This window comes from Boleophthalmus pectinirostris, unplaced genomic scaffold (genome assembly GCF_026225935.1).
Source record: "Boleophthalmus pectinirostris isolate CB_2022bp ecotype Guang Dong unplaced genomic scaffold, ASM2622593v1 HiC_scaffold_9, whole genome shotgun sequence".
NCBI lineage: Eukaryota > Metazoa > Chordata > Actinopteri > Gobiiformes > Gobiidae > Boleophthalmus > Boleophthalmus pectinirostris.
The window spans coordinates 6,454,217-6,476,297 of record NW_026571541.1 but is presented as its reverse complement, the minus strand read 5'-3'; the positions used below and the strand labels follow the sequence as shown (position 1 = coordinate 6,476,297).

The following is a 22,081-nucleotide window of genomic DNA, read 5'->3' as shown; positions in this document are numbered from 1 at the left end:
TTTCATGTGGGGCTGACAGAGAACTGCTCCTCTAAGAATCCAATCCTGACAATCTTATTGTTCTTATTGTTGTTAACAAAGGTGGTAGTAGTATAGTGGTTATAAATGATTGATTTATTGACGTTTTAGTTTCTAGCTACGTGCACATTTATAGCTGTATACATGTATATAAAAATACCAAGTGCAAATAAGTTTAACAAAGGAAGAAATGAAATGTTCACACATCACATCCCATTTTCAGCTGCGAGGGCTGGACTGGGAGCAAGAATACGGTCCCATATAATAGTAGTAGTAGTAGTAGTAGTAGTAGTAGTAGTAGTAATAATAATAATAATAATAATAATAATAATAATAATAATAATAATAATAATAATAATGTTATTTTTGCTGCCCTGTTTTCAGTGATCTGTATTTGTTTCACAGACTCTACTGATTTTGGATATTTTTAATAGTATTATTAAAACAGTATAATTAATTGCATGTAAATGTTGTTGGCTTTTAATCATGATGATTCATTAGATAAGTAGAAGTCAAAATTTTATGAATTACTATCAAATAAGATGAACAGTAGATCAAATAAGTTGAACAGGTCCCCCTGCAGGACCCAGAGTGTCCTTATTGTACTAAGAGCAGAGTCACAGTCTGAGCAGCAGAGACAGCAGTGATCTGAAAGGACCCCTAAACTCCACTGACTTCACTCAGCTGTGTCAGGAGAGCAGTTTTTGCTCCTTTGATGAGACTGCGTAAAAATACAAACACTTTGATAGTGCTGTATGAAATGTAGCTTCTTTTTTCAAAGAACTAAAATAACCAGAACAATGTGAATATCAGGTCTGTCGATAAAAAATGAAAACCGTCGTGAAGACTGAAGAATATTGAATGCCTACAGAAACATGCCTAGTATTTAAAAAGTTCTTGATTTGTGGGGTACGCCTGTACGCACTGTGACTACCTTGAATGTCCCCATTGAATCTAAATTACTGTCCCAAGTTACACATGGAGGAGTGCCACAGTGACTGACCAACCTGTTACACTGGGTGCACACTGGGCCCTGGACCTAGACGACCACTAGGTCTCCTTTACACCCTCCCTCCGATCCCAACACGCACAAGAGAGCGCTGTGAGAGAGCGAGAGAAAAGAGAGATGTGGACCTCCAAAGTTCCATGTGTCAGGTGTAAGTTTGAAGACTGACTGGAGGCTCTGTCATCCACTTGACTGTGTGTATCTTCCAAAAAAAAAAAAGAAGTGCACTTTGAATGAAGGCTCACCACCTGCAGCAGCTCTGAGCGCGCTGCCGCTCAGGACAGGGCCGCTCCTGCTCCAGCTGCTCAGACTGTGGGATGATCCGGGAAGACTGAGCACATGTCACATGTGCGTGGGGTCACAGTGAGTAGAGCGTATGCAGGGGAAGCTGAATAAGAGAAGCTCTCTGAAACGGGACTTCAGGACTGTGTGTGCTGTTCTACAGACCTGACAGAGACTAGCTCAAAAAGTGCCTCAGCCTGTGTCAATTGCCTTAAAAAATTTCCGAAATGCAAATCTGGTGGTGAGGTAAGGTGAAGGAGTAAACGTTTTGACCAGTTTAAAGTTCACAAGGATGTGATGCAGCTAAAACATTTGAGTAGATATTCAGATGGGCCAGACACCTAACAGATAAGTGACAAGTGGAGATATTTCTCTGGTAAATGCATTCATTACTACGCCACGACCAAATAGCAGCGATTGGTTAAATAATGTTATTGGCTAAAAATCATACTCCTAATATCTTAAGAACCACAAATGAAACTTTTTGCAGCACAAAATAGCACAAACGACTGACACCATTTTAGGCATTTTAGAAAATTTTGAAGCTTCCTGGGGCTGGCTGACCCCAATTTGACCTTTAAGACAGCAGTTAATATCTCAAAAACTGATTGAAATGTTAATGAAACAAAATACAATTCCAAGTATGTTTTTGATGAGGAAACTTTATAACATAGATCATAAAATAGCAGAATATGGGCTCTTTTAAAACTGAAGACAGAATGAACCTTTACCAAAGTGTTAAGCATTATTGTGTGCATTTTTTTAATTTAGCATTTTAAACTTCTGCAAACACTGTTTCTAGTTAACATCAGAGAGGAACAGAATGTCATTGGCCAAAAATTTCTTGAGCCACGGCATAATTTTAAAAACATCAATGTGGAAATCTCGAGCGTCAGCTTTATTAATAACATTGTCGAAATTTTGAGTGCCCCAGCTCACCACTCCAACCTGCACACAAACAACATATTGGGTTAGGTTAGGTTAGATTATTAGCCATTTGTAGTTAAAAGTCACATTGGAAAAAACATGTGCAAAAAGCTCAATAGGGCTGTGGAAGTCTAAAGAAATTCTTGACTAAAGGCATTTCCTGATTAATCAACTAAAACCAAGCATAGCAAAAGGTCTGAAAACTAGTCACATTTTTACATACCGTACTTTGTGGACTACAAGCCACACTTTTTTCACGGTTTTGGTGTTTCCTGCGACTTATATATTCAAATTTTCACACTGACAGAGAGCGCTCTAGTCTTGTGTGTCAGTATCTGCTGCTCCTATACTGCTCCTATACTGCTCCTAGTCCTGTACCACTGTCACTTCATTCTACTGCACGTCTCCTGCAGAAAGAGCCTCTGTACTGCTGCAAGTAGTGAAATATTCAGATGAAAATGGTAACTGAACCAGCAGAAAGAAAGTTTGGAGTGAGCAAGAAACTTGTGATGGGGTGGAGAGAACACGGCCAGGCGGGTGCACTATGCAACTTTCCTGGAAGTCACTGGATGGATGGACAAAGCCTGTTTTTCAGTGACATTGAAACCATCCTGTCGTTATTCAGAAAGGCCAGAATAATTCTAACTGGAACTGATGCTGAGTCTGACGACAGCTAAACAGAACAGGAAGAGGCACTCTTTGTTGTGTTTACCTCCGGAGGTCGTGGAGTTGTTCAGAAGTGACACCATGGATGAAGAATTGAATGGATGATTTGGAGTGAGATGGAGAGTTTGGTAAACTTGTTCTGTTCTGTTGTTTATGTTATAGTTATCTGAAGAACTGTTCATATGTGACGTTAACAGTCTGTTGTTCTCTCTTCTATTGTTGTTACTAGAACTTGACTTACAAGATGAAATGTCGGTTCCTGGTCTCTGATTTTACAAAATAAATTTCCCCCAAAATGCGACTTATACTCTGGAACGACTTATAGTCCAGAAAATACAGTAGCTCCTTTCCACCTTTAAGGCACTCAAAGCTCTTTACATCAAGGAACCACTCACCCATTCACACACACATTCATACACCAATATTAATTTTTACAAAAGTGAAAGTAAATTTGTAAATTGTACTTTGTGAGTATTATTGATTATAAACAATTCATAAACAACAAGCAAAATATTAGACATACAATCAGGATGTGCAGGTCCTGTTAACATCTGTGAAACAGGGGTCCTAGGACACACAGTAAGTGGTGGCTTCTCTGATTTAAAATTTATTATGACCATTTATAGTTTTGCTTTATTATAACATATTGTGATGTGTGAGCTACTGTGTCCAAATAATTTCCCTTTAAGATCAATACAATAAGTCTTATTTTGTCCATTTTACCTTATTGCCGGTATGAATATGAGTTTTAATAAAGGTAAAGTTCCACATCATACTGTGGAACATTACAGGCAGATCAATGACATTGCAGGGATGGACCCCAACTAAAAAGTTACATAGCAAACCTTTAAAATGCACAAACCTGAAAGTAGCGCTTGCGCTTTTCAAGAAACAGAGATCCCCCAGAGTCTCCTAGAACAAACAGAACAAAGATACTGTATTTAGTCACTAATTCTGTGTTATAGTTTGAGTTATGGTCCAGACCTTTGCGGGTGAAGGCGTCTTGTTTGTTTTCAGTTCCCCCTGAACAGAAGAACCGCTCAGGCACGTACTCCTCCAGTGTCACGTCTGCATACCGGACCTGTGTCCCTTCTTTATACTGGAGTGTGAGATTGGCTTTCTTCACACAAGCACTCCTCTGGAAATTGGGAAAATAGAGTCAATTGTACAGATGTGTTTAAAGGTGCATTGTGTCACTTTTCTGGTGGAAGGTCTGTCAAATTCTTTTCTCTGTGGAGATATTATTACTATGTCAAGAATGTTTGTATGAGATTAAACCTTTCTATCTTCATGGACACCAAACCAGATAAAGTTACAGGTCAGATCTGTGGAGAAGCAACCCCACTCACAGTCAGAATGCTTGTTTTTCTGGGTATTTTTGAGCTATAAAACCACCTGTAATTTAATAAATGAAAGTTAGAGTTGTTTAATGTCATACTGTGGAACATTCCTGGCAGCGCAATGACATTTCCATAGAAACAAGCAGGTGACCTAACACCTAACCAGAAAGTTATATATAGTGCACTTTTAAATAGTGCTGTCATGCGATTAAAAAAATTGAGAGATTAATTAATTATGATCTGTAATTAATTAATCTAATTAATCTCATTTTAATCTCACCTAAAAATTGCTGAGAAAAGCTTCAATTTGAGGTATTTTCATTTAAATTCATTATTACATTATTGTGGCAGATCAAAAGACTGATATAGAACAAAAAAAGTGACTTTATAAAGTAATTTATTGTTTAACAAATCTCTCCAATTTGGCTGTTGAGCCCAAGTCTCCATGAATAAGAAACTGTTTGCTGTAAAGTAGCAAAGACGAGGAAATCTGAACATAATAACTTTTGTCTACTTAAAGACAATAAAAAGTCCAGTCTTTCCTTAACCATATTAAAAATATTATTGATAGAGAAATGCTTTATATATGAGATCACTGGTTTTAGTCCTGGTTTAGACCTGGTTTAGACCTGGTTTAGACCTGCTTTAGTCCTAGTTTAGTCCTGGAATGGATTAATCCTGGTTTTAGTCCTGGTGTTAGTTCTGGTTTAGTCCTGGTTTAGTCCTGGTTTAGACCTGGTTTAGTCCTGGTTTAGACCTGGTTTAGACCTGGTTTAGACCTGGTTTAGACCTGGTTCTGGTTTTAGTTCTGGTTTAGTCCTGGTTTAGTCCTGGTTTAGACCTGGGTTAGTCCTGGTTTAGTCCTGGACTGGATTAGTCCTGGTTTTAGTCTTGGTGTTAGTTCTGGTTTAGAGGCGCACAGGAGGAAGCGTGGTTTATGGAAGGAAACGTGGTCCGTGCGTTCTCAGGGTAATGACGATGATGAAGGTGTGTGTTTGTTTGTGTGATTTTGTGTTTGTGTGTGTTTCTGTTTGTGTGCGTGTCCCCTCATGTGGCAGGTCACTATAGGACAGTAGTGCAGACATCATGAGCCTATGCAGGTTGTTTTCAGGCGATATTATATTTGTTATTTTCTTTTATATTTCACGTCGGGAGAATAATTTCCAAGACACGAATGCGTTTTTACCTGTGCACTGCTGCCTCTGTTCTACTGGCTCTTCGACCTCGTCCATTGTGCGACTGACGCCGCCAACGTTAACATGACGTTTACATCGCTCTTACTGTGCGCATTTTGTGTGGGTTTCCGGCAATGAGTGGAATTACTGAAATAAATTTTTTTATAAATGTGTTTTTGTATGTGTTGTTGTCCCAACAACACATAAAAACAGGTTTTATAATAAAGAAACTCACATACAGAAACACTAAAGTTAGAGATTAAAAATGAGATTAACGCGATTAAAAAACATAACGCGCTAAATATGACTGTAATTCATTAATCGCAATTAACGCGATAATTTGACACCCCTACTTTTAAATAACCCTGTCTCTTGTTATTTTTTTCCAACTCATTTGTAATTTATTATGACCATTTATATTTTTTCTCTTTGTTATTATAAAATATTGTGATGTGTGAGCTACTGTGTCCAAATAATTTCCCTTTTGGATCAGTACAATTTGTCTAAGTCTTATTTTGTCCATTTTACCTGATTGCCGGTGTGAATATGAGTTTCTTTGCGTTCAAAGCCTTTTTGAACAAATGAAACCGATGTCTGATTTAGAGGAATCAGCTCCTTCCCTGCACACATAGTAACAATAGCAGTGTAATACTACAAGTTTTGAGATTTGAGTCCTTCTTAAATATATTCTGTGCAAATTATTAACATCAAATATATTGTATTGTAAATATAAATTACTTACTGTGCTGCTCACATGTAGAGTTCACTTTCTTCATTGCTCGATTTGCAGGAACAGTACAGGGTAAGCAAATAGGCCTATAATGAAAATACAAAACCCAGTAAAATTATAACTCATGGTGCCAAGGCCAACAAACCAAGATGCCATAACTGTACAAGATACAAGCAGGGTCAAGATGAAATATGAGCGAGCCCCACCCACATGTCTCTCAGCTGCCCTCTCCAGGCACCGGGCAGGGAGGGAGATACAGCTATGTGAGAAGCCTAACCTCTCAGGGAAGAGGAATCTGGTTGCCATCAAACACAGAACGAGCAAGCGATCCAGCTAAAACATCTAACAGATAGGATCACACAAAGGTACACACAGTGGACCAGACAATCCAAATCTCCTCAACTGTAATGTCCCTGCAGAGGACCAGAGCAGTAGAGAGGCCACGTGCATTGTGCGCACTAATGACTGCAGGAGCAGTGTGACCACAGGTTTCATATGATGCCATAATGCCTCCATGAATTCTGTGGGCAAGACGTTGGGATGCCAGTGGGGCCCCATGGCCTCTGCTCCCAAAACCCACAAACAGCTGGTCCGAAGCGTGAAAGTCTGCTGTCCACTCAATGTAAGAGCGTAGAGCTCTGACGAGACACTACAACCTCAGCTATGAATCGCTCTCGGCATTGGCGGGGGAATGAGTACTCTAAATCTGATCATCCTAGACCAAACAGTAGAGGTGATCACCATAGACTGGAAGGATGAGTTGAGCCAGAGCTGAACTAAACATCCATCTTCACTGAATGACATGCAGGAGGGGTCAACTAAGTGTCCACACAGATCCCCCTCTTGGTAGAGGACAATGCCAAAAGTTTCAGCATGCATACATGGCGTGCTCTCTGAAATGCCCATAGTAGGACCTCCACTGCTTTCTGATGCTGAGAAGAAGACCTGGGCCCTCCCTGTCTGTTCACATAGGCCACAACCACCATGTTGTCTGACTGGACCATGACGTGTTCCCCTTGTAACCAGGAGCACCCTCTGCACTGCTACTATCTCCAGTTGATGTGGGCCACTGATGACTCCCAAGTGCAGCAGACCCAGGCGTACCACCGGATGAGCCAAGGCCATCATCCCTCAGACAGATCGCACTTGGTGGGATGAGGAAGATGGTCTTCAAACTCAAGGCCAGAGTGAGTAGCAGAAATCCAGCTCTAGGCCCATGTAAGTGGCCTGCAGTGCTGGACGGAGTGAGCTCTTTTCTTTTTTCACCACAAAACCCATCCTGGAGAAGTGTTGCAGAATCGAGATTGTACGTTCCTCTGCCTTTTGATGAGAAGATGCTAGGACCATCGTTGGTGTAGGCAAAGATGAATCCCTTGTCAACGTAGAGGTTCCAACGCTGCCTCTACGTATTTGGAGAAAGTGCATGTGGCGCGGGACTAGCTGAAAAGAAGACGCTGTACTGAAAGCAGCTGTCTCTGATGGCAGACCTGAGAAAATGCCTGTGTTTCTACAGGATCGGGATGTGGAATTATGCAGTGAATGTAGGCCCAGTCCAGAGGGACCGGAGTGATGAGCAGGTCATCCTCAGCCGGCTCCGACCTGGCACCACCGTGGAGCGTGGAAATGGGGCCCATAAAGGCGGTGTAGCACTCCAATGCAAGAAGAGAACTGAGTCTGATGGAGCCATCCCAGACAGGTGAAACAGCGGTCATGCTGGTATTTACGTTGGAGCAGAGTGCTACATGAGCATCTGACACGCCCGACACCAGCAGGTAACAAATCTCAGGCAAAATCCATCTTCAAATCTTCTCTTGGGGTAGAATTCTCAGAGGAGCTGATCTCAGAGAGGTCTGACAGAAGAAGGGAGTTATGTAGCTAGCAGCCCAGTATTTATAGGGTACTGTGTTTGTAGGCATGTGCCAGGCAGTAGGCATGATTGGTGCGGTGACCGCTTTGACCTTTCTCAGAGCTTGGCGCTTTTCTCAGAGCTTGGTGCCAGAGAGACGTAAGCAATAGCGAAGCCCATAGGTGGGAGAAGCACACTCGAAATAGAACCATTTAAAATATAGTAAACAGAAAAAATCTGGTATGAATTTTTTTCTTCATGTCTAGTCAATAAAATGTCTCCGCTTTTAGTTTAGATCTCTTCCAGATGAAATAATAAAAATTCACCTGGCTTTCCACGACAAAGGTATGGGCGTATCCATCTCCACTAAAGCAACATCATAGTCATAAAACTCCTTCACATTCCTCTGCATAAGGCCATCCACATTGTATTGAGGATGCATTATCACTCGTTTGGACATCACTGTGTTGTTCTTATCCCTGACTTTCTTACCTACAGAACAAATACAAAATCAGAAGTTTGTCCTCAATATACAAAATTCCATCCAAAATACTGTGCTAATTTGCACACAAACAGTGATTCTTCTGGCAGTTTAAACATTCATTTAAGAAAATAAGGGTTATGTTATTACATATTATATTATATATTTATTACATTTATATTACAGTCATGTGTTTCTAATACAAACACCTGGCTGCAGGGGCGGAGTCTGTTAGACCAATCACACAGTTCCTTATACCTCCAAAACCCGCCCCATCCCCCCCTCACTCTTCCTTTTAGTCCTCCAGGCACTGTCCAGGTTAGCAGTTCTATCTGAAATATGGTTGTGGGCAGAGTTTAGTGCCACTTTAATAGACCTACCTGTCATATGAACTTCTAACTTTATGTTAAAAGAAAAAAAAATTATGTAACTAACAGTAACACTGAATCACATACATGGATGAGGGTTTCCGTGCTTCTTGGGTTACATGCATTTCATGGAGGCTGAGTCTAATCATAACCAAAAGTTAACCTCCAAACTTAATCTATTTAACCCATGTCTGAACTTTAAACTATTTGTTGATCAAATAATAAAGGACTTACAGCACCACAGTATACTTACCATATTTTACTTCATGTTCCTGTTTGACCTTTTCTAAACCATTTCTACCAAAACAATGAGCGGCTGTCAGCACCCAGTTTGGGCTCAGAATGGACCCAGAGCACTACAAAAGAGAAAACAAATCAAATACATCAAATCAATTCATGGTAAGATTACTAAATGGGTTCTTACTCCTGCAATGCTAATATGCCAGGGCTGAGTGTAAATGGTTGAGTCCTCTGGTACATCCTCTTGTGCCACTCCACAAACAGTCACTGTTTTGTCACCTAGAACAATTCAAAGAAAACAAATCTTATTTTGTTTCAGTTATTTTTTGAGGTTGGGGGGGATGGGGGGGGGGGGGGGGGGCCATGTTGAGGAACATTGAGGAATGTTCCTCAACATGGCCATTAAACATATCGATTTCCAGGATAAGTTCAATGCCGTACTCTGGAATACTCTAGACAAAGCAATGCATCTCCATGGAGACAAAGAAGACAAAGACAAAGCTACTCACTGACGATCATGTTGAACACTTCTCCAAGGTGGTCGTAATCTTTTAAAATGAAAAGGTGCTCCTCGCCACGTTTTTTTGAGGCCAAGGAGTTCAGTTCATTTTTATTTACTTTGGAGCCAATTCCAAACACATAAACATCTGAAAAAAAATAAAAATAAAATAAAATCCAGAATACAACCAACTATACTCTGCATCACCACCACTTTTGGTTTCGTTAGCCTTATTTCTTATATGCAAAATTGACTCTTGTGAGCTTTGAGCCATGTTATAAGGGTGTTACCTACTCAAAAACAGTCCTGGAGTTTTGTTTCAGTCACACATGTTTGAGTCACTCTTTATTATTTGTCTGTCTACATCTCCAAAACTTCAAATATTCAGTTTCATCTTGTGTTGTCATGAAGCGGTAGTTAACAGCTCCTTTTACCTTTTGTTCAGTAGAGATTGGCAATTCCAGATCTGGAACTACCCAAATTATTCTAGTGAAGGTTTATGGTGTTTAAAAACTTAGTAGAGCATTTCTGATTGTGGCGGACAGCAGGGAGTGCGCTTTATTTATTTTTTTAGGACTTACCCAACACCACCTTCTTGTGCCAGCGGAGGTTGGGCTTAAATAGAGCACGTGGCAATGGTTCAGTCCCGACTTCTGCTGGCTAGTGTCAGGTAAGGTTTTAAACAATCTCCCTTTTAATTATTTTAGCTCTTTTTTTTTACAGTGGTTTTAATGGATTTTTATCATTGTAGAGCTAAAACTATAATGGAGGCAGATCCCCCCCCCCCCTTTTTTTTGGTGTATGTGTTTGGTCTGCTACGGATTTGTTTTGATGTTTTGTTTTTGTTTAGTATAGTTTTTATATTTTATATATATTTTAGCTCTATTGCACCTTTTAATAAACGTGTGTATTTAGTGTTGTCATCCCTGGGCTTTTAGTTTTTAGTTTAGTTCTAGTTTAAGTTCCCAGGTCGTACTTGGGAGGGGTTTAGCCCGTACCTTTTTGTTTGCACTTTGGGATTTAAGTTTTTTAGATGTGATGGCATGATAGCACTTTCTGTTTTGTTCTGGGTGGGGCTACCCCCTCTCAAGTCATCCTTGTTTGGTTTATTTGTAACATTTATTTCTGTTTTCCAGATTTGGTTCCGCTGCCCAGGGGCTGCAAGATTTTATTCTTATTATAGTACATTTCATGAATTTTGGCCCTTTTATCATTTTAACCCTCGGCCTGGCTCTTTGTATAGAATAAATTATTTTACAGTTTCTACTTGCCCCTCTTTTAGTCTTTAATAAATTTTAATTATACATTTTAAGTCACGTCTCTGTCCTTTTCTTTTACAAACTTACCTGTGGCCTTGGTTATTTTATGTGTTTTATTTATCTATTTATTGAAACAGAATGGTACCTAAGGTCACACTATATTACCACATGACATCACAAGGTGGAAAATAGTGTTTTCAGCTTGAGAGAAGAATAAAGCCTAAAATGTTTGTGATGAGGAAACATAAGAACATAGATCAGAAAATAGCGTATACTAAATTTGTTGGTTTTATCTATGTGTAATTTGAATAAAAATACAATAAAATATAAAATACTTGTGCAGTAGTAATACCTAACAGTCTCTCGTGGGTGTGGTCTGTGACTGTGCTGTTATAACCAAGAGTGCTTCTTATCATTTTCAAAGCAAGAGATGACTTATTTCCAACATTAGAATAACCTGAAACAAATGAACAAAAACAGGTAAAACAGACCATATTTGCTTAGATATTCATCATTAAACTAAATTATTTACCGTCAGTTTGCACTATGATTACATTTTGTGTCTCATTAAAGTGGGTTCTTTCACTTTCTCTTATTTTTAAAAAGGCGATTTTCTCATTCACACGGGACAGTGCGGCAAAAAGGTTGGTGCCAGTTTTATCTCCATGACCTGCAAATGATACCAAGAAAAATATGAACACCAGATTATTATTATTTATTAACAATCAATACACAATATTGACTTCATGCCTTATAAACTTTCCTCGTTAAAAGTGCTTAAGAGAGAAAAATGTAACTTTTCTCTCTCCATGGAGATTGCTTTGCCTCAGTGTTCAACAATATGACATTAAACTTGTCTATCTCCATGGAGACAAACTGGAGAGCACGCTGGGCCAAGTAAGTAAGTAAGTAAGTACACCTGAAAATACCTGTAATTGAATAAATGCTAATTATGTGGACAATTCCAAGCAATCTCCATGAGCATAAGCAGATGACACCATAAAAGTTAATATAATACCATATTTTTCAGACTATAAGTCGTACTTTTTTCATGCTTTGGTGGTCCTGCGACTTATACTCAGGTGTGACTTTTATATTAAAATATATAATCTCACATGTTTGTTATTTTCACACTGACTGACTGACTGTCTTGTGTGACAGTATCTGTTGCTCCTATTACTCCTGTACCACTGTCACTTGGCTCTACTGTGCATGTCTCCTGCAGAAAGAGCCTCTGTCCTGTCTGTATCATATCAGTGTCTTGTAGGATTTCAGCAGATTTCAGGCTCTCTCGGGGGCGGGGCTAGGTGTATCAATTAGGTATGAGAGGGTGTCCTGCTACTGAAGTTTGAGGGATTTCTTCTTGTCATTTAAGGATTCCCCTGCATTTAACACATGCATTTAGCGAGTTATTAAGAAGTAATCCCACTCACTAATTTAAATTTAGCATCATAACTTATTTTATCACACACTGATAAACTGTTAATCATATTCTGCAGATTACAAGCTGTGAGTAGTAAAATATGCAGCTGAAAACGGTAATTAAGCAACAGGAAAAAAAAAATGCAAGAAAACAAAAAGCTAATGGCGAGCCAAAAGCTAGATTTAATTCAAGTTGATGGAGTTGCTCAGAAGTGACACCGAAGACAAAGAATGAAAAGAATTTGGTGATTTGGAGTGAGATGGAGAGTTTGGTAAACTTGTTCTATTGTTTTATGCTATAGTTTTCAGAACTGTTCATATGTGACGTTAACATTCCAGACACCTGTTTAGTCTGTTGTTCTCTGTTCTATTATTATTACTAGAACTTGCCTTTCAAGATGAAATGTCGGTTGCTGGTCTCTGATTTAAAAAAATTAATTTCCCCCAAAAAGTGCGACTTAGAGTCCAGTGCGATTTATATATGTTTTTTCTTCTTCATTGCACATTTTTTGGCTGGTGCGACTTATACTCTGGAGTGACTTATAGTCCGGAAAATATGGTACACGTTCAACAAGAAAATCTGTGTTCTGTGTTGCACTGTGGAACTTTTTGGTAGAGAGTCTGTTACCAGCTTCTCTCCATGGCGATGCTCCCTGGAATGTTGCACAGTATGGCTTTACACTTATTTATCTTTACAAAGACAAAGCAACAATTTCCATATAGACAAGCAGATGATAGACCCTCCACCAGAAAAGTTACACAGTGCATTTTTACCTGTCATAAAATATATTGGTATATAATAGTGTATTTTTATGAATGAAGGGCCCTACGTTTTGGGTCAAATTCCTCCAGAGACTTAATGATCCAGTATTCATTGCTGCGTGTGTAGGTGTTGAGGATGTTCACGATGTCTATGACTTCAGTGGCGAAGGACAACACATGGTACCTAATCTGGACTTCATAGGTTTCCAGCTGCAAGAAAATGAAGGATTAACACTGAAAGTCTAAGTCTTTTAAAAGCTTTACAACTTTTCTAAGCACTGTACTCCGCAAGGTTGTGTTTTCTCCCCCTATGTTTTCTCTGCAAACAAACAATATTCTGTGTATTTCTGTACCCTCTGACTCCCGGACTGTAAAGCTATTCAAACCTTTCTGATGAGTGCGATAGTGGCTCTTCTGGATGCCTCAAAGTCATCTGCCTGGATGCTCCCAGAAGTGTCCAGAAGGATAAATACATTTAGACGACTCCCTGCTGAGACCTCAATTGTTCGCTGAAAAGTTGCTGCAAAAGAAATAAACTGCTCACACTTCCTATTATTTGTGATATATTTAAACAACCTATACTATGCTATTTTCTGATCTATGTTATGATGTTTTTTCTGCATCAAAAACATATCTGGACTTGTGTTTAGTTTCATTCACACATGTTTAACACACAAAACCTGTACTCTTTTCCACCTTGTGATGTCATACAGTAATACAGGAAGTGCTCTATTGTGTTTTTAAACTCTATACACCTTCACAAGAATTATTTTGATGGTTTCAGCCCTGGAATTGCCAATCTAGACTGAACAAAAGGTAAAAGGTAGCTGTTACCTCGAAAACTACCGCTTCATGACATTACAAGGCAGAACAGAGCATTTTGAGCTGTGGGGATATAGACAGACTAATAATAAAGAATTACTCACACATGTAGTATTGAAACAAAACACAACTCTAGCAGATACTGTATGTTTTTGATGAAGTAACATGACTTAAAGCTCACAATAGTCAGTTTTGACATCCTAATTATTCACTATATGAATTTATAGCCACTTTTCACAACTTTAGGAGAGGTGAGTTTTGCCACCATAGTAAAACTATGCAACAACGAGCATGGAAACGATGCACATCGTGATTCTCAGATAATTAAAACACTTAAGGTGAGACACCACAGCTCTGGTCTCCAACCTTTTTCCTCTGGTGAGCTACCTTTACAAAACAAAAATGTTAGAGAGCTCCTCATTTTAGCGGTCGCAAGAAACTGAGACAATTATAAGAAAGAGGGCAAGCCTTTGTGTACAGTTAGATGCCTATAAAACCTAAACCAGGGGTCTTTAACCTTTTTTCCTCCAATCAGCTCCTTTACAAAACGAAAATGCCAAAGAGCTACTCATTTTAGCAGTCGCAACAAATTGAGTAAATATAAGAGCCTTAGATAGGAACAGTTAGAGATCTATAAAACATACACCATCATCCATTTATTTGTACAGAAAGTAAAGTTAGGCATGAAAATTATACATTTACAATTTTATTAGTCATTCTATTCATCTAATTTTTGTTATTCAGATCAAAACTTTTATTTCAGACATTGTGTGGTGAGCTACTTGGAAGGGGGTGGAGAGCTACTGGTGGCTCCCGAGCTACAGGTTGGAGACCTCTGACCTAAACCATTGTCCTTTTATTAGTGCATAAAGTTGGGCTTCAAAATTATACATTTATAATGGTAACAGGCATGTAATTATACCATTGTGCTGAATAATAATGTGGTCAATTTCAAAATCCCTTGGTGAGCTACTTGTAATGGAGTGGAGAGCTACTGGTCCTGAGCTACAGGGAGACCCCTGCACTACAGGCTATTTAATATTTTGGTTTTTTGTCAGTTTTGTGTCTTAGCAAACAATCTTTCATGTAGAAATAACAAAACTGTCACTTTGCACATGAAGATATTTTAATATTTAATTGAATCCATTGCTTCCACAGAGTTACGCTACAAAAAAAAGTTTTAGAGCACTCTAATATTTCCAGTTATTTATCGCAATTCAAGTCGTGCAAGTCCAACGAAGAGCTTGAAATGGTACAAAGGTAAGAATGGAACAAGCAGAGGTTACAAAACACAAGTCCAAGCCCAAACTACCTCAGGAAAAAAGAACAAGATGGTAATCTTGAAAACATTGGAGTGTCCAGCACAGTGTCCAGACTTAAACCCTATCGAGCTGGTTTGGGATGAACTGAACAGAAGAGTGAAGCAACCGACAGGTGCCACACATTTATGGAAACTTCTGCAACAGACTTGGGAAGAACTTTCTGAAGAATATTTGATTTCTATTGTAGAAAGAACGAGCTACAAGCGCGTTCAACTGTTCTAATCTGCAAAGGTGGACACTTTCATGATCAATAGTTTAGAATACGTTTTGGTCAACAGTAAACAGTAAAATGGAAAAAGTGTTGTGTTCTAAAACCTTTGCCGGGATTTATGGGATTATTATATGGGACTCATATCTTCAAAGGCTGTTCTCTGAAAGTGCATTTTTCCTCCATAGGGACATAAGGATCAGCCTTAACGTAGCATCTACCTTCACCAAAATTCATCTACATAACAAGATTTGGATGAAATTACAGAAGGATTTTTTGAGTCTTTCCAAGTCTGATTTATTCAAGCTTTAACTAAAAAAAATTTGTCAAATTTTGAATTTTTAGGCACATTTTAAATTAGGTTTAGTTGCTCAAATATTAAATAGGATATTCAAAATCCCCTCTGTATATGCAGCTTTTGACCTCAAGACCTGCTTATTCAATATATTTGTACTAGAGAAAGACAAATTGTCCTCAAAAACATAAAAAAAAATTATGTACAGACCCTTAAGGGTAAATGTTAAGACCTTTGAAATGTTTGGGTTGGGTTTTGAGTCTAACCTGTTTTAAGTTTAATGAACTCCGGAGACAGGACGTCCATGACTCCTGCCAGAGATCCAGACAACGCTGCTGCTGCTGCGCTGGGGGAGTCGAACATGTACGGACCTATGGGAAATAAGAAAGAGAAAAGACTTTATATGGTCATGAAAATAATAATTATTTGGAATAAGGTGGAAAAATCATATTTGCTTTCCAAGTACCATCACAAATGTTACATGGTGCATATTTATTATTTTTCAGGTGGAGGGTCCATCAAATTCTTTTCTCCATGGAGCTTTGTCTGGAATGTTTCACAGTATTATGGTCATGTTGGGCAAGTTACTTTGAAACTGTAATGCATTATTTATTACCTATTACTGTCATTTCAAAGTAATTCGTTACATTACAATATTACTGCATTTAAAAATGTAAGGCATTACATTACTATTGCATTACTTTAAGTTACTCTCACAAAATAACTTTTGCGCTGTAATGGACTGAACCAGGACTAAACCAGGTCTAAACAGGATAAACAGAAGTGAACTGGACTGAACTGAACTAGGACTAAAACAGACTCACTGTAGGACGGGCTCGAAGGTGACGCAGGAGAAAGGAGCGGCTCTGCTCCGCACCTCACGGAGGTAAGAGCGGCTGTTGTCCGATCGCTCTTTATGGACCCTGATGCTCGGGCTCGCGGCCCTGATTTCAGCAACTATTTGCAGGTACCCGAGCCGGTGCAAGAGTCTGTTACAGCGCGTAACTTCTACCTTCCTTCAGCGTGTCCAGAAGTCCAACTTTTTGTGTGATAGTTTGCATCTTCCTCTGCCTTTTGGGTGCGAGCGCAGGAGCCTTTGTCGGTGCAGAACGTTTCGTCGACGTTGTAGGTTTCGTCGGGGAGAAAACTTGCAACCGTACAGCACTTCAGAATCACACTGCTAGAGACTGAACATGTATTTAAATTTGGAAGCTGAACACATTCTGTACTGTACTGTACAGGAGACAGGAGTCCCTTGGCCAGTCAGGACGCAGCGGGAGGAACGCAATACGCATTCATACAATGTAAAAAACAAACAAACAGGGCATGCAAAATTGCACAAAAAATAAAAAATAAAAATAAAAAATCTGCGAGACAGCGAAAAGTGAACTGCGATAGAGGGAGGGACGAGTGTAAACCAGGTCTAAACCAGAACTGACCCAAGTCTAAACCAGGTCTAAACCAGAACTGACCCAGGTCTAAACCAGGTCTAAACAGCGTGGAGTTCTTTGTCAGTCCTTTCGCCCGCGGTCACCTGAAGGTCTACGAGGGCGCATCTCCGGCGTTTCACCGCTGCTGATATCGAGGTGATTTTAGCGAATTTGTATGAAGAAAAACCCACCACTTCAATCCAGGTTAAAAAAAAAAAACACTGTAACGCGCGTTACTCACATTTGTACCGATAAAATATTACTATTTTTTCCCCTGTAATGCGAACATTACTGCGTTACAGCAAAAAGTAATGCATTACTGTAATTCGTTACTTTTATAACGCGTTACTCCCAACACTGATTATGGTATTAAACCTTTTTTTTCTTCATGGAGACCAAACCACACCAAGTTACAGGTCAGATCTGTGAAGAGGTGACTCCGCTCACAATCAGAATGCCTGTGTTTCTAGGTATTTTTGAGCTATAAAACCACCTCTAACTTAATAAATGTAAGGTAGAGCTGTTTAATGTCACACTGTGGAACATTCCAGGCAGAGCAATGACATCTCCACAGAAACAAGCAGGTGACGAACACCTAACCAAAAAGTTACAACATGCACCTTCTAATTCATTTATTTTCAGGAAAAAAGTAGGACAAAAAATTCAATATATTCCAACTAAAAGCCACATAATATAAGCATTATGCCTTCAATGTGTTATCTCTAAGGGTGTAACACTACACGTATTGGTGCTGAACTTCGCGCAATTTGTGTGTGTTTACATTCACACTACATGTGCAGCTACATGGAGGCTCAGCTCTTTAATATTCACGAGGAAACTCATCCATGATTGGGGCAGTGTTTCCCGCAGTGCTTTATAGTTTGGGTGGCCGCCTTGACAACAATTGCCCCCCGTCTTAACCCGTCCTTCAAACCATGTGAATCCTCTCAAAACTATGGTCACTGAGCCCCGGCCCTCACTTTTGCCGGCTCCACGACCTCTGTCCCTAGTGAAAGGGTATTTTCAATCGCTGGGACATGGAAACTGCAGCACATCTGCACTTACTGCAGACAATGTGGACAATTATTATTTTTTGGCCAAAAATATGAAGATTGAGTAAAAGTTCATGCTGGAACTGTTAGTGCTGCACTTTACTTTTTGAAAAGTTTCATACATTTGTTTCTTATTTGAGAATATTTGATTTAACTTAGTATTACCAAGCAGGACTTTGCATTTATTTAAATTTTCCGTCTGAATAATGTTAAAACAAATTGTTGGTTTAATAAACACACAAATAAACAACAAGCAATTAGTTTTGCATTTGCAAATGAACCGAACCGTGACCTCAAAACTGAGCTACGTACTGAAATGTGATTTTTGTGTACTGTTACACCCTTAGTTATCTTATAATTAAAATCACAATGAGCTGATCAGATCTAATCCAAGCCTTAACTAGGAAACTAAACCAGGTCTAAAATGAGACTACACCATTGATTACAACATTACTATATTTAATTTTTACTTGTACATATATATTTATATAATTATTATTTGACACCAGTCTCTTGCTAGTTTTGATACTTATTTAGAAAGTATTATTATCATTTACATTTTTGCTCTTTTGTTATTATATTATATTGTGATGTGTGAGCTACTGCATCCAAATAATTTCCCTTGTGAATAATTACAGTTCGTCTTAACTCTTTTCCCCATGAAGACTACAATTGACGACCCTCCCTTGTTTTCTTAATGACGTCTTTTGACACCTCCACTGTATCACTAAAGACATGATTTGACGACCATTACAAATGGCTCGGTTTTTCACATGTAATCAGAGGCTGTGATAGATGGGGGCCACTACAAGCCATACATACTAATATATGTACGGGTTGTTCCAAGTAGGCATCCAAAGGGGAAAGAGTTAAGTCTAAGTCTAAGATAGCGTAGTTCTAATGAATTCTTAAGCCAGCAAAGGATAAAAAACATGATCGTTTTGTCTCTAAATACCCTCATATGTACGCACACCACTGTCTGACAAACACTGAGCTAAATGTTGTATTGGTCTGCTGTGTGTAGCTTTACTTTGGCATCTTGGGGTTGCTCCACTCCACTCCCTGTGCTCCAGACACTCTCTGTGAGCAGAGCCCAGCAGCTGCAGTCCACTCTGACAGGTGTAGCTCACTCTGTCTCCAACCAGGAACTGCCCCGAAAAACGCTCACTCTGGGCCCCTGGTGGTGTCCCAGGGTTATCGCAGTCATCACCTGATTCTAACAAAATTAAATTATAAATTAACCACAGTGTAAGAAAGTATATAATATAATTCCAATAATAGTAAAAATTGTGTCCCTACTATTATTTATATTTCAAAAACAGCACCCAAAAATATACATACTTTGTAAAATATTTGTCTAATCTATCATTTATTTAAGCAGGTTAGTGCCACTAAGAGTATATTTAAGATTTATTTAAAGACATATTTGGCTGACATATCACATATTTTTTTTATTCTAAATTGATTAATTAATTAATTTAATTAATTAACATTAATTTAATTAATAAATGAATTATTTAACCTGTGTTTCTTGAAATCTAAACATGTCAGACCTGATAAAAAACTACGATAAGGGCGTTACCATAGTTGTGACACACAGGGGTAGTCCCAGTCCACTCCCCACTGATGGTGCAGTTTCTGTGGGCTGAGCCGTGCAGTGTGAAGCCCACCACACATGAGAAACTCTGGACCTCCCCCACCCTCAGCCACTGCGTTCTGGGCCAGATGTCACCATTGTCCAGCTGCAACTGAGCTGGACACATCACATCTACAAAGAAATATGAAAATCATTTTCACTGTCGATTTCTGTGAAAAGAGCGTTTGTTTTTCCTGTATCTATGGAGACCGTGCAAGAGGCTGACTAAGGAACTAGCTATAGACGTTTGAGATGCTACAGGCTTTTTATACTATATGTGGCAGAAAACCTTTCAGAGGACATGCTTTGAGGAAATGGCCCATTTCATCACTAAACGAAACCACAGAGCAGAGTGAGAGTGGGGGTTGTCCATCTATTTATGTAACATTTAACTTTCCATGGAAAGGTATTAAACTTATCTTTTTGGAGACAAGCAGGTGATGCTACCTGGACAAGTTACTGGTTACATCTGTGGAGAGGCATTAAAGAGGGTATTTTGGAGCATTAAAAATGTACAGCTGAATAAATTCAAGAGAAAATATTTGTATGCCATACTGAGAAACATTCCAGGCATAGTTATAACATCTAATGGAGATGAGCAGGAATCACATAAATGTACGCATGCATCTTTAATTTAAAAGGATAATAGGACTGGAGCCTGTATATATTAAAGTACTACAATTAAGTGGGTTACTGTGGACAGTGACAAGTTAACACAGGAAGACTATGCTCCTCATTGTATGAAATGAAGCCGGGCAATTGACAAACGAAGTACACAGATATCACGCAGATGATGTGTGTGATAAGTGTATATACACGACCTTTACATGTAGCCAGTGTGACTGGTCGGCCATTGGCGAGTCTCATGGTGGTCCATTGTCCATTGGGTCTGCAGGTTCTGGAGCTCACAGGGAACGGGTACTGTCCAGGTCTGCAGTGATAGGTCAGAACACTGCCCTCCAGCCCCCCCTGTGGAGGAGGAGGTCATTGCAACACACTTACAACAATTTCACTTTCTATTCACATAAAACAGGAGAACTAGCTTATTTTACAGCACGGTGACTTTAAAATGGTTACTTTATTCTTGAACTTAATAATCACCTCTGGATATAAGCAAATATGACAACATTTTAAGGGTGAACTGTCTGTAACTGTACTAGTGGAAGGTCTGCTGCTCTTTTTATGCTCAAAATACCTTGAAAATAATAGCTTCTCCACAGATCTGCCCTGTAGCCTGACCTGATTGCCTCCATGGAGTTTTCATGACCAAGTATAAATTGGAAAATATCAATAACATGTTCCACTACAAAAGTAGTGTGCCTTTAAAGGTCCTCTATTACGCAAAATTGACTCTTTAAGCCATGTTTTAATGTTGTTGTATCCTCAAAAACAAACCTGGAGTGGTGTTTTGTTTCATTCACACATGTTTGAGTAGAACTTTATTATTACTCTGTCTACATCTCCAAACTCAAAATGCTCTGTTCCACCTTGTGATGTCATGAAGCATTTAGTTTTCAAGTTAACAGTTACTTTTACCTTTTGTTTAGTAGAAATTTGCAATTCCAGAGCTGAAATTATCTAAATATTCTAGTGAATATGTGTGGAGTTTAAAAACGCAGTGGACTATTTGACATCACAAGTGGAAGTGGAGTGTTTTCTGTTTGAGATTTATGTGTTAAATGAAACAAAAGAATGAAACAAAACACAACTCCAGGTGTGTTTGTAATGAGGAAACAACAGATCAGAGATTAGCGCAACACAGGCCCTTTAAATACAAGTTTTTCAAAATTTGGTTTGAGTCCCACCTTTGAATATGTGACATGTCCACCATTTATTCTGGCAGAGGTTGAGCAGTTTCGAGGTTGTGGATCACTGTAGACTAAAGCAAAATAAATAAAAAATCAAAACACAAACTATAACAGTTGCATTTTCATTTGAGCAAAGTTGAAATCATACCGTTCTGGACTGATACCAGCGCAATCCACAGACTTAACTTGACCAACATGATTCAAAGAGCTGTTCCAAAGTCTCCAACTGCATCTGGTTTATTTGATGAGTGGTTACAAATTAAAATAGAGGCATGGAAATAGGAAGTACAAGCGTATTAAGCAATTTTGCAGAGAAAAGCCCACCCACTTCCATTAAAAAAAGAAGAAAACAACTGATCTAGCTCAAGAGTCATGCAATGAATAAAAGGTCCTATATGAAACAAAAATGACTCTTGTGAGCTTTTAGTCATGTTAGAATTTTGTTACTGCCTCAAAAACAGACCTGGAGTTGTGTTTTGTTTCTTTC

General features: G+C 38.9%; 1 protein-coding gene across 1 annotated transcript; it reads right to left on the bottom strand.

Annotated features, from left to right (window-relative positions):
* Positions 1-1,948: 1,948 nt before the first annotated feature.
* Positions 1,949-21,898, bottom strand: si:ch1073-280e3.1 (complement factor B). Its single transcript, XM_020927773.2, has 19 exons — positions 21,743-21,898; positions 21,592-21,665; positions 20,608-20,755; positions 19,733-19,918; positions 19,181-19,366; positions 15,935-16,039; positions 13,408-13,541; positions 13,090-13,231; positions 11,370-11,507; positions 11,190-11,294; positions 9,589-9,726; positions 9,264-9,358; positions 9,093-9,195; positions 8,317-8,482; positions 6,157-6,230; positions 5,943-6,034; positions 3,884-4,037; positions 3,762-3,811; positions 1,949-2,254 (listed from the first exon to the last, which is right to left on the bottom strand). The coding sequence occupies exons 1-19, from the start codon at positions 21,789-21,791 to the stop codon at positions 2,105-2,107; spliced, it is 2,289 nt and encodes a 762-aa protein (XP_020783432.2). The 5' UTR covers positions 21,792-21,898; the 3' UTR covers positions 1,949-2,104.
* Positions 21,899-22,081: the final 183 nt, after the last annotated feature.